Raw genomic sequence first — 16,895 nt, 5'->3', positions numbered from 1 at the left:
TATTCCCTGGATTAAGGTAAAAATGTCCCGGTAGCAGTATTGCCCCCTCACCCCTCTAAATACATACCTCACTCGATCCAGCACTGTGCCTGTGTATAGCGGCTCTCTCCGGACACAGAGGCACCATTGGCTCCACCTGCTGCCAATCAAATCCTGTGAGCAAAGAGTGGGAGTGTGGCCAAGCTGCGCTGTATGTATCTATGGACTTGCCCAGACAACAGTAGAGGAGGTTCAGGACCGCTGTGTGCAAATGCAAAAAGCATGTAAGTATATCATGTTTGTTATTTTAAGAAAAAAATAGTCTTTATATCTCTTTAACTCAAAAAAGTCCCTTCTATTGCTCTCAAGCTCCTTCAAATCTCCAAATTCCTTTTTTTTTGCTGCTGTGATCATACTTCCTTCTAGAGGGTGGCTACAGTCATTGTGTGTGGTCCGACTGTAGACATTATACGTTGCAAGGAGGCTAACACAGTAAGAAACAATTTCATGGAAAATAGCTCGCAAGGCCTTTAAGTAGTGGATGATTTTTAGAGAATAGCATTGTCCACCCCTTAATAGAGAGGGCCTATTACCCCCAATCACATTTCTGCATAGCCAACTAAGCCATGGTCTAGGATAGCAGAGCTTCCATGGGCACCACACAGCCAGCCACACCTCATTTAGCTGCCTATAAGTAACATATTTTCATTTAGAATAAGTATCCATACTGCTGTCCTGCCTAATGGAGCAATCCATCCAGATATCCACCATGTCTTCCCTGCACAATATGTGTATAATGCTGCGTACACACGATCGGACATTCCAACAACAAAATCCCATGTTTTTTTCCGACGGATGTTGGCTCAAACTTGTCTTGCTTACACGCGGTCACACAAAGTTGGTCGAAAAGTCCGAACGTAAAGAATGCGGTGATGTACAACACATAAGATGAGCAGAGAAAAATTAAGTTCAATAGCCAGTGCTGCTCTTCTGCTTCATTCTGGCACTTTGTGTGTCAGAATTGTCTACACATGACTGGAATTTGTGCAAACTAATTTTGTTGTCGGAAAATTTGAGAATCAGATCTCACATTTTGTGCAGCAGAAATTCAGATGGAAACTGTCTGATGGAGCCTACACACAGTCTGAATTTCCGACAACAAGGTCCGATCGCATATTTTCCATTGGAAAGTCCCACCCTGTGTACGGGGCATTAGTCTTCTTGTGACTGTTTCTAGGTGTACAGAAGACAAATAGGCAAATTGTCTCCTTCGCCTTCTCATCAGCAAGCTTGTGCTTTGTGGCCTAATTTTCTCAGTGGGAAGCTAAGGCTAGACAGATAATTAGGGTAAAAGTTGAACAGCACAATACTATAACTCTAGAGGAACAGGAAATTTAAATCCAACCCTGGTCACCTCAGTGGTCCGGCTTGGTATTTGGCTAGATGCATCAGAAGTCCGGCTTGCTATCAAGGATGCCTTAGTTTGAACATCCTCCCTCTAACACAACACGCATGATGGCCATTTATTCCAAGGATGACCACAAGCAGTATGGCACCACCTGATGTTGGAATTAGGAAACATGAGGGTGTATTTGTATAATAATTCTCAGATTACATGCTCATAAAGGGCTAATTACAAGAAAGACTGTACAAGACACATCCTCACCACCCACCCAATTTTTCATATGCTTTATTCATACAGTATATACATATAACTAAGTATGAAATATCTATACGTACTGTATATTTACCCTGCAATTCATTTTTTTTTTTTTTTGTTTTAGGTCATTTGTGATCCAGCAGATCCCTAGCAGTAATCTCTTCATGGTTGTGGTGGACAACGTATGCAGTTGCAGTTCTGTCGCCCCAATTACTATGACTCCTATTGAAATTAGATATATCCTTTAACCAATATATACCAATATACTGAAGAACCTTATAGTTTTCCTACTGGTATCACTTTAAGCTGAAGTTTGGACCCTCCAGTCATGTAATAAAACAAATTAGTTTTTGTTTGCTTTAATTAGTGCTGAGCTAGGTCCAGTGATGAACATAAGTGGGCTTGTGTATAATAGGATAAACAAAAAACATCTGCAATCCATTCATTTATAAAGATGGCTCAACCAGTCCTTGAGAAATTTAGAGAACAAAAACCAGTTAAGCTGCTCCAGAACGGACATGATTTCATAAACATAAATGGCAAGCAGAGTCTGCAGTATTGCTTGTAGGCCCTCTGCGGTTGATCTTGCCCCCAATACTGGTCTGACATGCCTTGCTCTGTACTATGTCTTAGCGTGTAGACAGCCATCTTGGTAAAGGAGCAGAACTTCATTTCCTAGCGTCAGAGCTGCACCCTTGATGACTGGTTGGTCTAATATTCAAGAAAAAACTGGGGAGTTGCAAAAAGTCCAGATAAACAGAATAAATGATGTAGCGAGATCCTTACCATACATGTCCTCAGGTACAGCTTTCCCTCCAGCATAAAGAAATGTGAGCATCACAGTGGTGACATCACAAAATCTCACTCCACATCTCATGGGACTAACGGTCAGAGGCACAGTGCTTTAGATGATCTTGCACTAAAGATATACAGCTATGGACCTGCAGATACAGAGTGCTTGGATAAAGAAAAGTACACTGCAATTCTTTAGGAGGAATTCAAGGCAAAATGTTGTTTTTTTGGGTACTGTTTAAAAACACTTAACATTTTTAGATGTTCCCTTTGGTGTAGCAAATCCACACTTTCTGTCTAAGACCCCTTTCACACTGGGGCATTTTTCAGGCGCTTTATCGTTAAAAAAAGCGCCTGTAAAGCGCTTGAAAGAAGCCGCAACTGCAATCCCAATGTAAAAGCCCGAGTGCTTTCACACTGAAATCCCTTTCACACTGGGGTGTTTTTCAGGTGCTTTAGCTTTAAAAAAAGCACCTGTAAAGCGCCTGAAAGAAGCCACAACTGCAATCCCAATGTAAAAGCCCAAGTGCTTTAACACTGAGGCGCTGCGCAGGGAGGGCATCAAAAATAGTCCTGTAAGCAGCTTCTTTGCAGCGCTTTTGGAGCGGTGAATACACTGCTCCTAAAGCGCCCCTTCCCATTGAAATCAATGGGAAGTGCCTGCAAAACGCCTGAAAAGCGCCTGAAAAGCGCTTTTGGCAGCAGCGTTTTGTGGATGCTTTTAACCCTTTATTTGCCCACTAGCAGGTGTTAAAAGCGCCCCAATAGCGCTCGAAAAATGCTGGTTAAAGCTCTGCTAGTTTAAGCGGTGCTTTACGAGCGTTTTTCGTGTGCTGACATTGTGAAAGGGCTCTTAAAGCACTTGGGTTTTCACATTGGGATTGCAGTTGCGGCTTCTTTCAAGCGCTTCACAGGCGCTTTTTTAACGCTAAAGCACCTGAAAAACGCCCCAGTGTGAAATGGGTCTAAAGGCAAGCTATTGATTTAAAGCAGAAGTAAACACATCCATAAAACTGTTTAATTTCTGGCATGTGGCAGAAATGTAACACTCCCATTGGTTGTTGCTCTCAACTAAACTGTCAAATCATCTAATGACTGTTGTTATAACTGATCACATGTGCAGCATTATGACAGTTGTAGATTAAACAGAGGCAAAGATGGCAACTTCCTATAGGGGGGTTTAACACACTTTGAAAGAGAAGTATGACCAAAGCATTTTTGGTTGAACTTCTCTTTAGGGTCACCGGAGTGCACTTACTTTTGTACTTATGTGACCCAGAGTCAGTGAATAGTGGGATATTGGGCTAAGCTGGTTGGACTTGATGGACTTGTGTCTTTTTTCAACCTCACCTACTATGTAACTATGTAACTGCGCCAGGTTTGAGAATGATCTCAAAAGTACTGATTGATGACTGGCTTTGCCTTTCAATGCAAGGGTGAGAACCAGAATTACCCATGTCTGCCCCTACCCTAGTCTGACGCTTTAGTGAGCACTGGAGGAGTGGACAGCAGTGACTGAGTGTTGAGCAGTCTATGGTCATGTGACCGCTCAATTCTTGGTCTTAGCTCTGACGCGGGACAGCTGAATCCCAATACTGATGCTGCAGCATGGCGGTGAGTATAAAGGTTGCTACCCGAGGAGGAATTCCTCTATATTATTGTCTCCCCTAACATGGCACTCTGAGAATGTGAATTGATGGGAGGCAATGGACAATAGAGAGCTATGACAGTTAGTGTGCATGCAGAGCCAGGATCCAGCAAGCAGCCTATGATAACTAGGATGTAGAAAATCAAGAGGACAATTAATGGTGTGCATTGACCTACACTGGTTTAATCTGTCATGTAAGTGGAAGTCTCTTTGGTTTTTCTGTTTTGATGGGAGAGTTTAGCCTGAAGTGATACAGAACAGCATACATGTTTGAACAAATTCTTATCTTTTTTATGTGTAGCAACAGCAAATCATGCCTTCACCTTGGTCCTATGGCTGAACAATAGCATTTTTTTGATAATGATAATGTTGGCAAGCGCCCATAGCATTCCTATTAGTTTTGTTATACAGGTTTCTCTCCTTAACATCAATATACATAATGAATCCCTGAAATGTGAACGTTTAAAATCTCAGAAGATACGGAGACGCCCTGAATCTTGTCATGGATTTCATCCAGAAGTAAGTCACATCTGCTTATACTGTATACTGTAAATACATATACAAAAATTGCGGGCAGATGAGATAAGGGTATTCAAAGATGATTGTGGTGATTTTTTACCTCATTTATCTTCTTGGAATCTGATGATGTTTAGGATGTCTATAGGCACTTCATAGCAGCAGCTCTTGGAGGATGAATTCTCTTGTCTGGGTTGGTTTTTCTTGGGTAGTAAATGTTGGTGTCCAGATATAATACCGCTGGGATTATCTGCTAAGCTTATACCTACTCTATTATTCTGCTTTCAAATGGCTCTGAACAGCTTACATCTACGAGTCTCTGGGATTGATTTATTGAAGGCAAATAGACTGTTTACTTTGTTAGGCAAAGTTTCCCCAGAGTTTAGGTGGAACTATACCCTTCAACCCCCACCCCACCACCTCTTTGATATTAACCCACTTAGTGGGTCCAGCGCTGTCCAGTTGAGAGCCTCCGCTCTTCTGTCCATGCTCAGTCCCGCTCCACCATGTTTCCCTATGATGTCATCTTTAGGCTGCCTGTTGTACCGGGTTCAGCCGGCATTCCTCCCAATGATGTACAGACAAGCCCACCTCCTCTTCCTTTCTTCAATGAAAGCCGGTGCCTCTTGGGACATGTGATGTACATGGGGAGCCTAAGGTGAATGACGTGTATGGGGAGGCATGGCAGACTTTATATAAAAAAAAGAGGTAAACAAAAGAAAAAAAAGCCCTATTCCTACAGAGGACAGGAGGAGAGGTGGAGAGGTGGGATCATCTCTGGGAGGCTGAAGGTCTGCTTTAGTGACCAAGGGGAATATTCATTTTGCAAAGAATACACAAACATGTGCAAGGAAAAAAGGCCCATCATTTTTGTTTGCACATGATTGGGTGATGGGAGTCAGAAGAACATTCATTAAGCTCTGAGGATAATTCACATGCAAACTGAATAGTCTATTTGCCTTTATGCCGCGTACATACGACCGGACTTTTCAAGGGACTAGGTCCGCCGGTCTTTCCGACTGACTTTCGGCGGAGTTACCACGGACTTTCCGAATGAACGGACTTGGCCACACACAATCACACCAAAGTCCGACGGATTCGAACGTGATGACGTACAACTCGACTAGAATAAGGAAGTTCATAGCCAGTAGCCAATAGCTGCCCTAGCGTCGGTTTTTGTCCGTTGGACTAGCATACACACGAACGGATTTCTCGGTCCGGCGAAATTCCGGTGGAAAAATGTAAAACATGTTCTATTTCTAAAGTCCGCCGGATTTTTGGCAAGCAAAGGTCCGATGGAGCCCACACAAGATCGAATTGTCCGACGGACTCGTTCCGTCTGACCTTTTCTGTCAAAAAGTCCGGTCGTGTGTACGCGGCATTAGTAAATCAACCCCTGTGTGTTTCTTGGACTTTATACAGGACAGGGCAGAATAGACCATAGAAGTCAGGGGCGATTAGAGTAAAATATCACAGCTCGCTCTTAACTCTTTTGAGCCCTCTTTCAGGTTCTCAATAGAAGCACCCTAGCGTCTTAAAGCAGACCTCCAGCAAACAGATGAAATACATTATTATTATTATTCACGATTTATATAGCGCCAACAGTTTACGCATCGCTTTACAATGTATAGGGGGGACAGCACAATTACAGAAGGGAGAGGAGGGCCCGGCTCATAGAGCTTACATTCTAAAGGGAGAGGGTGGTGGTACAAAAGGTAATAGATGCGGGGAATGATTTGATGGCTACAGCCTGCCGCAATCTTTACATCCTCAATCTTTACATCCTGTGACTTAGCATACCGCCCAGTATAAGTACACGATGATCAGCTGTACAGTTGTGCTCAACTCAAGATTTTAAACACAGATTGTGTCAGGGCACAGCTGAGCCATGCAATTCAATTTTGATCTAGGGTGGGGACGGGTGTCTTTGGGTTTAAGTGAATTTTTTATGAAAGAGCACTTATCCCTAAGCCTGGGTTCACACTAGCCATAGCTACAGCTACAGCTACAGCTACAGGTGTGCCCCTGTTCTCCGTTTCAGGTGCAAATCATTTCAGAATTTTTTTCCTGAATTTGGACCTAAAATAGAGCCAAAACGCACAGGATCCTTCTGCAATCCAGACTGCAGCCGCCACAGAGGTGTGTGAACAGGCTCAATTGAGAGACGGTCACACTCTCTTGTCATGCGAATTGGATGCGGAGAAAACATGAACCTGAAACCAGCATAAAGTGTCCAGGTTTTGGATCATGTGCCTGGGTTTCAGATTGCCTGATATGCAGACAGATTATTCAGCCTGGATTGTGGCTCCCCAGCAGGGATGCTGGCTGCAGTTTTAAGCCGAGAGTCTGACTCTCTCTCACTGCCCAGAGCCAGCACTGACAGTTGCCCCCTACCCGCTCTGCACAGATTGGAAAGAGCTCCATGTGCTCCTCCTCCTCCCTGCCCTCTCCCTCTGTGTCTGCCACACCCACACTCTTATCCCCAGCAGTGCTGTGCCTCAGAAATAGGATGAGTGGGCAGCAAATTGAAGCCCTGAATTGAATTAATTACATCCTGGATGAAAGATGCTGAGCCTGCATCCTGGGAGAGTGAGGTCCTCACTGATCCATCCCCTGTCCGTGACTGAAGTCTGCCCCTACTCCTTTATCTCTCCTGCCTTTGTAAAGGATGCCCTGCAGACTCTGATGTCAGGGGGGCTTTAGTGAGCAGAGACCCCTTTACATCAGAGTTCCTCTTTATACCAAAGTTCACAACATTCCCCCCTACATCAGAGCCCAGTTAAATCAGTGTTCCCAGATCACCCCTTACATCAAAGTTCCCATTTATAACAGAGTCTGCAGCATTACCCCCTTACATCAGAGCCCCCCCTCCCCATTTTTAAATCAGGGTTCCTCAGAGGTAAGGGGTTCTCTGCAGAGTCTGATGTAAGGGGGGATTGGGTGAGCAGATACCCCCTTACATCAGAGTACCACTTTACATTAGAGTCTGCAGAGCTCCTTCTTACAGTGTAAGTGGAAATTCTGCAGACTCAGATGTAAGGGGGAACTCTGCAGACGCAGATGTAAAGGAGGACTTTGGGAACTCTGATTAAAGGGGAATGCTGGAAACTATGATGTAAGCGGGGACTCTGGTTCTGCAATGTAACATCAGAGTCCCCTCCTTACATTAGGCCACTTTCACACTGGGGCAGTGAGAGCATCGACAGTAAAGCGCCGCTAGTTTTAGCGACGCTTTTTGGCCGCTAGCAGGATGCTTTTAACCCCTGCTAGTGGCAGAAAAAGGGTTAAAAGCGCCCACAAAGCGCTTTGTAGGTGCTTCGGCAGCGCTGGCCATTGATTTCAATGGCAGTGGCAGTTTAGGAGCGCTAAATACAGTGCTCTCACACCGGCCCATTGATGCTGCTTGCAGGAAGGGAAAAAATGTCCTGCAAGCAGCATCAATGGGTGTGAGTGCACCAGTCCAGTGTGAAAGCACTCCAGCATTCACACTGGGGTGGCTTGAGAGGCACTTTTTAGGCACTTTACAGGTGCTACTTTTAGTTCACAAACGCCTGAAAACCACCCCAGTGTGAAAGTAGCCTTAGACCCCTTTCACGCTGGGGTGCTTTACAGGTGCTACAGGACTAAAAATAGTGCCTGCAAATCACCCTAAAAGAGCCGCTGCTGTGTCTCCAATGTGAAAGCCCTGAAGGCTTTCGCACTAGAGCGGTGCGCTGGCAGGACGGTAAAAAAAGTCCTGCTAGCAGCATCTTTGGAGTGGTGAAGGAGTGGTATATACACCGCACCTGCCCATTGAAATCAGTGGGGCAGTGCGGCTATACCGCCGGCATAGCTCTGCTGCAGCAGTGCTTTGCGGTGGTTTTAACCCTTTCTCGGGCGCTAGCGGGGAGGGGGGAAAAGCCCCCGCTAGCAGCCGAATAGCACTGCAAAATTGATGGTGAAGCGCCGCTAAAAAAGTGGCGATTTACTGCTGGCACACCCACCGCCCCAGTGTGAAAGGGGCCTTAGAGTGCTTAATTTCCCCCTTAAATCAGAGTCCCCAAAGTTTTCCCTTATATAACAGTCTGCCGTATACCCCCTAAGGCTACTTTCATATTGAGGCATTTTTCAGGCGCTTCAAGGGCCTGAAAACTGCCTCACCTGCAGCCCCAGTGTGAAAGCCTGAGGGCTTTCACACTAGGGCGGTGCGCTTGCAGGACGAGAAAAAAAGTCCTGCAAGCCACATCTTTGGGGCGGTGTATACAGCGCTCCTTCAACGCCCCTGCCCATTGAAATCAATGGACAGCACTGATAAAGCATCTGCAAAGTGCTTCAGGAGCGGCTCTTTGCAGGTGCTTCTAAACCCTTTTTACCCCTTTGGGGGGTTAAAAGCACACTGCTAGCGGTGGTAGAGTGCCGCTAAAGCTAGCGGCGCTTTAACGCTACCGCCCCCCACCGGGAACTCTGTGGAATCAGATGTAAAGGGGGAACTTTGTGGATCAGATCTAAAGGGGAACTCTGCATATTCAGATGTAAAGGGGATTTCTGCCTGTTCAGATGTAAGGGGAGACTCTTGTGATTAATTCCACATGATTAGAAATGTTATTTAACCACAAAATCTATGGCTAGTGTATGCTACAAAAAAAAAAAAAAGTGTGGTGTTCGGCTACAGTGTTTTCAGGTTTGGCTTGAAGAAATATGTGGCTATGGCTGCCTCTCTTTCGAAGTATTCCACAGAGAGAGACACACATTTTCTGTGTTTATTAGGCAATATTATTCCAACATATTCTTTTTTTCATCTAGGAGAATGCCAGAGAATGTGGTGGAGCCTTCGGCCTGTCATCCCAACCCATGACAATGCTGCTATCACTTTTAATGGTCTATGTCTCCAGGTGACCCTGACTGCACTGACTCCATGGCATGCCCCATATCTGGATAAACTGTGAACTGAGAGGAATGGTGCAATATAGAAGAGACAAAAAACAAAAAAAAAAGTAGTCTAAGCATCAGCATTTCATGACTCTAAAACTGTTGGAGAGGATGAAAACTCTCAAAAACATGCGAGTGAGATTATTCTTCTGAGTCCGCAAATCATACAGCTGTGAAAGCCTCATTCAGTTGTCATACTTCATTACGACAGGACAGCAGACACTGGTGATCATCATTTTCAGCTTTGCCCCATCAAAATTATTTAAAATGGTGTACTTTTTAAATAAAGTATGTTAAAATCATAATTTGCCTGTCATTTATTATTAATAGCCTTTAAAGTGTATGTCAAATCAAAATCGTTTTATCTTTGTTTAGGATAGAGTGGGGACGGAAAAGTGGCTGCAGAGCTCTGAAATGAAAAATGAACAAAGCTAATCCTTCCATAGTGTGTACTTGCCTTGATCCAAAGTGTCTAGTGTGATTTCCCTATGAGACTGTGGAAAGGGCATGTGTTTCAGTTCTTTCACTCAAGTCTCACTGTAGCGGTACCCCCGTAGAAGCCGCTGGTGAATGGGATCCCCTACCCTGCACAGCCAGGCACACCGCATCTTCCACAGCACACAGAGTCCGGAAACAGTCCAAGTTTTTCTTTGTTTAAGGGTTTTAAACTTGGATGGGGATGGGGAATATGGGATGCCTACTTGATCAGTGTAGTAAAGTCTTCAGGGACAACTACTGTATATACACACAGTATAGACACTCCACTGCCTCCTGTACCAACTTGCTGGCAGATGTCCTTCAACTCCTCCAGCACATCTCTTACTCGTGGAACTACAACACCCAGTACTAGCTGGCCCTGTGGTTTTGACTACAAGCCCCTTTGGTGTAGAAAAGTTCTAGTGCTCAGCTGTCCTATCTTTGGCTACTGCTCCCAGAACCACCTCTTCAGGCACTGCCAGCCCACCTAGGGATACAGCTGCCCATTCCTCCTTCCCCTTTCACCACAGTCCTCCTGAATAAGTCTAAATCCATCCCAGACTGCTCTCCTCCAGTCTTCTCAGGCTGCCTCTCAGTCCTCCAGAATTTGGCTCCTTCACCATCCCACCTGGCTGTCTTCTTCCCTGGAGATTTGCCCAACAGTGTCCTCCTTGCTCCCGTGCCTCCAGGTCAGGTGTGTCTTGAAGAGGGGTCTTTTCTGCACCCGAGCCAGGCCTGAGTTTACCCCCCCTCCCCCCAAGACTAGGGGGTTACTCTCAAAGGCTTCCGACAGCTAACACTCCATCTCCAGCTTCCGCCCGAACACCACACTCCCCAGCTGGGATGACTCTGAGTATTTGAGGGGGCCTGCCCCTTGCCAACCCATCTGTTGGGGATTAGTCAGGGCCCTCAGAACACTCCAGGCATCTCCACCTTACTTCCCCTCCCCTTCTTCTAGAAGTTTCTAGTAGGTTCCAGAAGTAGGGGGGGGGGGGGGGGGGGTCTCAGAGATGCTGCCTGTGAGTCATCCAGCCCTCCCTGGATCTCTGCCCAACCTAGGAAAAAACACAGACAGGCTTGGCAATTTGCCTACACTGTACAAAAAAATAAACTCTAGCACTCTAGCAGCGCTAGGGGATTCTACATCATATTACACTCAGCACTCTGCTCTATGATGTGTGACGTCAGATCTCCACTCCCTACCCTCTGGAGCTGAGAGATGCTGTGTAAATCCTGGACTGTGAACTGACATAGAGAAGAAAGGGCTGCAGATAAACAGGTACAACTTATGTGGGTGGGTTTGTTTCATCTCTGTGTACCACCTGAGGTCAGTCACTTCAGTGGGTAACTCTCCTCCCCACCTCCCCACTGTGCTTCAAAAGCACTGCATGCATTGTACACAGTTAGGGGGTGGTTGCAGGGTGGCCCCATTTGCTTGAATTTACAGCCACCAAACATGACAGGGAGTTTATATTTTGCTATGGCTTGTATACAGTCCTGAGCAACTGCACATCCTTGTTTAGATGGGTAATCGAGAGGGTGGTAAAACCACGGCTCAACCACTTTATTTTTCCACCCCCTGGCCACCCATGTGAGCAAGCCCTAAGGGGGATTTAACCTCAAATTCTGTCCCTCTCCTGACAGTTTCACCAGACAGAAAGCCAGGGAAGATCTGCAACAGGAACATAGACAGAAATATAAATCTGGCAAGGGATCTAGTTTTCCCCTACTCTACTAAAAAGCATTTTTGTCTCTGTCTGCATTACTGCCAGAAAGCTCCTCTTACTTTCTGTTTGTCAGCTGGACAGGAAGTAAGGGGAAATCTCTCTTAAAGTGTTACTAAACCCACAACAGTAAAATCGGTCTGTATATGCAATAAAGCATGCTTGTTATACTTAGTGTAGAACCTAAGGGGTTAAACCACCACATTGTGTAAAAAGGCTGTTTGATCCTATCTTCTCTGATCCTCCTCTTCTTCTAATGTTCCCAATTCATCTCCTGATAGAACAGAGCTTTGGAAGCACCCGACACATGCTCAATTTGGTGTGTATTGCTAGAGAGATTTTCTTTTTGCTTGGGAGAGTGCATGTGATCAGCACAGGGCCAATTAGCGCTGTCCAGACATGCCCAGGGAGAGGGTTGGGTCATGCAGCCTCATAGGACAGTCACAGTAGAATGAAAACTCCTCCTACAAGCTGTTACCAGACACTGATAGAAGTCCGATGAGAAAAGCTATTTAGCAGTTTATACTTACTAAAATATTTGCATTTCCATGTTCTGTGGAGACCAGATAAAGTGAATAAAGAGAATGCAAGGCCCTGGGTTTAGTAACACTTTAAGGAGCCTTGGACAGCAATGAAAGCAAAGGTTCCAAACCTACCCCATTTTAGATCTTCTAATAATAAAAAGTTTTAGCTTAAAATAACTTTTCTTTTTTGTACATCACGGGACACAGAGCCACTGAATTTACTGTATGGGTTATATAGGCACCTTTAGGTGATGGACACTGGCACACCCTAGACAAGAAGTTTATTTCCCTATATAACCCTTCCCCTTACTGGGAGTACCTGAGATTTTCTCGCCAGTGTCTAAGGTGTTGGTCACGACTAAAGACGTACTGTGCTGAGCTCAGCTGGAGAAATCTTTGCTGGGGTAAGCCATGCAACCGGATCCATTCAAAGTGTATTTTCCAGACCAAATTGAATGGTACCTGGGCCTGGTGTCGGAAGAAACGAAGTTCTGCCTGTAGAGAGATGGACCCTGGGATCCAGTGTTTGTTTTTTTCAGCCATATTTTCCTGGCGGGGTGCTTAACAGGCCCAGGAGTGTGGATCCCCCTTGATCCCCCCATAACAAGAAGCCCCTGTTTCTGAAGGTTTTTTAACCACTTTCAGACCGGACCATTTTGCTGGTCAAAGACCAGACCACTTTTTGCGATTCGGCACTGCGTCGCTTTAACTGACAATTGCGCGGTCGTGCGATGTGGCTCCCAAACAAAATTGACGTCCTTTTTTTCCCACAAATAGAGCTTTCTTTTGGTGGTATTTGATCACCCCTGCGGTTTTTATTTTTTGCGCTATAAACAAAAATAGAGCGACAATTTTGAAAAAAACGCATTATTTTTTACTTTTTGTTATAATAAAAATCCCCCAAAAATATATAAAAAAACATTTTTTTCCCTCAGTTTAGGCCGATACGTATTCTTTTACATATTTTTGGTAAAAAAATCGCAATAAGCGATTATTGATTGGTTTGCGCAAAAGTTATAGCGTTTACAAAATAGGGATAGTTTTATATCATTTTTATTAATAATTTTTTATTATTTTTTTTTTTTACTAGTAATGGCGGCGATCAGTGATTTTTATTGTGACTGCAACATTGTGGGGGACCCATCGGACATTTTTGACACATTTTTGGGACCATTGTCATTTATACAGTAATCACTGCTATATAAATGCAGTGATTCCTGTGTAAATGACACTGGCAGTGAAAGGGTTAACCAGTGGGTGGCAGTGTAGGGGTTAAGTGTTCCTAGGGGTGTGTTACTAACTGTGGGGGGGTTGGGCTTTCATTTAGGGAACACTGATCTCTGCTCCAATCACATGGAGCAGAGATCAGCGTCACTAGTTGCTAGGCAGAATGGAGAAATGCTGTTTACACGGCATTTCCTCCATTCAGCCATCCCGTGAGACGATCGCGGGGATGCCCGTGGCGAACGAGTCCGCGGGTCCCGCGACCGGACTCACGGGGGTCCTGACCAGCGCGGGAGGGCTGCATTGAAGATTGGACGTACATGTACGCCAATATGCCTGCCGTGCCATTCTGTCGACGTACATCGTCGTGCGCTGGTCGGGAAGTGGTTAATGGAGCCCACCGTGAGTGGTGAAGATTGATTCTGTTTGGTTTACCACAGAATCCTGCAGCCGGATAAGGTAAGGGAGATTCCTAAAGCCGCGTACACACGGGCGGACTGTCTGGCCAACTTAGTCCGTCAGACAATCCGACGGACAGTCCGTCATACTTTCGAATGAACGGACTTGACCACACACACCACTTTTTGAGCGGACTAATACGGCGTACTAAGTCCGCCATACTATCCGCCCTACTTTTGAAATGAACGGACTCACCCACACACGCGGAGGAAAGTCCGCTCATTTCGAGCGCGTCTCCAGGTAGGCGGGGCCCGCGAAGGAGACGTCGCTGACCCCGCCGCCTGGTATGGACTTAAAGGGGAACCCCAACGCCGGAAAAAATCGGCGTGGGGGTCCCCCCCAAGTCCACAACAGACCCTTGTCCGAGCACGCTACCCGGCCGGCCAGTAAAGGGGGGCGAGCGAGCGCCCCCCCTCCTAAACCGTACCAGGCCGCATGCCCTCAACATGGGGGGTGCCTTGTCCCCATGTTGATGAGGACAAGGGCCTCTTCCCGACAACCCTGGCCGTTGGTTGTCGGGGTCTGCGGGCGGGGGGCTTATCGGAATCCGGGAGCCCCCTTTAATAAGGGGGCCCCCGGATACCGGCCCCCCACCCTATGTGAATGAGTATGGGGTACAATGTACCCCTACCCATTCACCTGTAAAATAAAAGTACAAAAAAGAACACAACACACGAGATAAAATACTTTATTGCACAGCTCCGGGGGTCTTCCGTCTTCGGGGGTCTTCTCGCCGGACTCCTCCGCTATCTTCTTGTAGCTCTTTTGCTAACGGAGGAGTCCGGCTTTCTTCCTCGCCGCCGGCCTCTTCTCCCGACTTCGGGGGTCTTGTCCCCCTCTTCGGTTCTTCTGCCGGGCCACCGCGCCTTCTTATAGCTCTTTTACAGGCGGTGGCCCGGTCTTCTGTCGCCGCCGCCGCTGCCTTCCGTTCTTCTTCTTCTTCTTCTCCAGGAGATGTTGCCTCGACGCTCTCTCCGGCCGGAATGCCAGGGACACACTGCGCAGCCACTTATATAGGGACAAGGGGCGGTGTCACATGGCTTTATGTCACATGGGTTGGTGTCACATGGTGACCCCGTCCCCTTACGATGTCATAGTCCCCATGTGACATCAACCCATGTGACCAACCCATGTGACATAAAGCCATGTGACACCGCCCCTTGTCCCTATATAAGTGGCCGCGCAGTGCGTCCCTGGCATTCCGGCCGGAGAGATCGTCGAGGCAACATCTCCTGGAAAAGAAGAAGAAGAAGAAGAAGAACGGAAGGCGGCGGCGGCGGCGACAGAAGACCGGGCCACCGCCTGTAAAAGAGCTATAAGAAGGCGCGGTGGCCCGGCAGAAGAACCGAAGAGGGGGACAAGACCCCCGAAGTCGGGAGAAGAGGCCGGCGGCGAGGAAGAAAGCCGGACTCCTCCGCTAGCAAAAGAGCTACAAGAAGATAGCGGAGGAGTCCGGCGAGAAGACCCCCGAAGACGGAAGACCCCCGGAGCTGTGCAATAAAGTATTTTATCTCGTGTGTTGTGTTCTTTTTTGTACTTTTATTTTACAGGTGAATGGGTAGGGGTACATTGTACCCCATACTCATTCACATAGGGTGGGGGGCCGGTATCCGGGGGCCCCCTTATTAAAGGGGGCTCCCGGATTCCGATAAGCCCCCCGCCCGCAGACCCCGACAACCAACAGCCAGGGTTGTCGGGAAGAGGCCCTTGTCCTCATCAACATGGGGACAAGGTGCTTTGGGGTGGGGGGGCCGCGCGGCCCCCCCTTCCCCAAGGCACCCGCCCATGTTGAGGGCACGCGGCCTGGTACGGCTCAGGAGGGGGGGCGCTTGCTCGCCCCCCTTTCCTGGCCGGCTGGGTAGCGTGCTCGGACAAGGGTCTCTTGTGGACTTGGGGGGGACCCCACGCTGATTTTTTTCGGCGTTGGGGTTCCCCTTTAAGTCCATACCAGGCGGCGGGGCCAGCGACGTCTCCTTCGCGGGCCCTGCCTACCTGGATACCCGCTCGAAATGAGCAGACTTTTCTCCGGGCGGGAAAAGTCCGCTCATTTCAAAAGTACGGCGGACTGGCATATACACGGGCGGATTGTCCGCCGAAATGCGAGTCCGACGGACAGTATTACGGAAATTCCGAAATACTTAGTCCGCCAGACTGCACGCTGAAAAAGTCCGCTGAAGCCCACACACGAGCGGACTGTCCGCTGAAATGTGTTTCGGCGGACTAAGTTGGCCAGACAGTCCGCCCGTGTGTACGCGGCATAAGGATTTTTTTTTAATTCTTGTGGGTTTTCTCCTTTAAGTAAATGTTGCTATGCCTAAATGCACCACTGGGGGCTGTCAAGAGCATGCACCTATTCCATTCTTGTCAGTCTTGCTCTGTGTCACAAGCTGCACGCTTCCTCCGTGCCCAAGCTCCAGGTAGGATGTGGGAAGGGGGGTTTTCTCTTTTCAGGAATGCCCCCCCACTGCTTATTTCCAGGCTAGAGGCCATGGGTGGTATGCCGCACCACTCCCGCTGCCGCCGCCATTACGGCAGTTCTCCATGCACCTGCTCTCCTCTGTCCTCCACCCCAGCTCCCCTCCACTTGCAATCCAGTCAGATCAGAGCCCCCGCTCATGCAGGAAAACTGACTTTTTTAAAAAGATGAGGGGGTGGAAGGGGTGGTCAGAGGACAGGGCGGAGCATCAGCGCAGTGTCGGCGTGGCTCAATGCCCACAACGTGGGCTATGCATAGCTATAAAGGTGCTCTTTTTGCAGATGCACACAGCTAAAGGAGAGACACAGAGCAGATGGATGGCATGTGAGTGTGGTTGACACAGGTATTCCCAGGCACATTAACCTAGCATCAGACTGAGCCTTGATAGCAGGGGCAGTTGCTCAACTATTTTGCTCAGCAGTGGTGCATTTCTGGTAGTACCTCTGCATTTGTGCTTAGTACTGTGGGCAGAAGGGGAGGTACAAATACCCCGAAAAATAGGGGCTCA

At 47.3% G+C, this 16,895-nt stretch overlaps 1 protein-coding gene across 2 annotated transcripts in view; it reads left to right on the top strand.

The window, feature by feature from the left end:
* CACNA2D3 (calcium voltage-gated channel auxiliary subunit alpha2delta 3) overlaps positions 1–9,808 on the top strand; it is a 1,440,485-nt gene extending 1,430,677 nt beyond the window's left edge. For both annotated transcript variants that reach the window (XM_077452052.1, XM_077452053.1), the window contains 3 exons: positions 1,764–1,879; positions 4,519–4,598; positions 9,378–9,808. In XM_077452052.1, the coding sequence (XP_077308178.1) occupies positions 1,764–1,879; positions 4,519–4,598; positions 9,378–9,470 (289 nt within the window). In that variant the 3' untranslated portion in view covers positions 9,471–9,808. The remainder of the gene's footprint in view (positions 1–1,763; positions 1,880–4,518; positions 4,599–9,377) is intronic.
* Positions 9,809–16,895: the final 7,087 nt, after the last annotated feature.

Source organism: Lithobates pipiens, unplaced genomic scaffold (assembly GCF_037356315.1).
Source record: "Lithobates pipiens isolate NorthernLeopardFrog02 unplaced genomic scaffold, aLitPip1_a1.2 Scaffold_23, whole genome shotgun sequence".
In the NCBI taxonomy this organism is placed as follows: Eukaryota; Metazoa; Chordata; class Amphibia; order Anura; family Ranidae; genus Lithobates; species Lithobates pipiens.
Note: the sequence above shows the minus strand (reverse complement) of the source record. Positions and strands in the feature narration are given on the sequence as shown.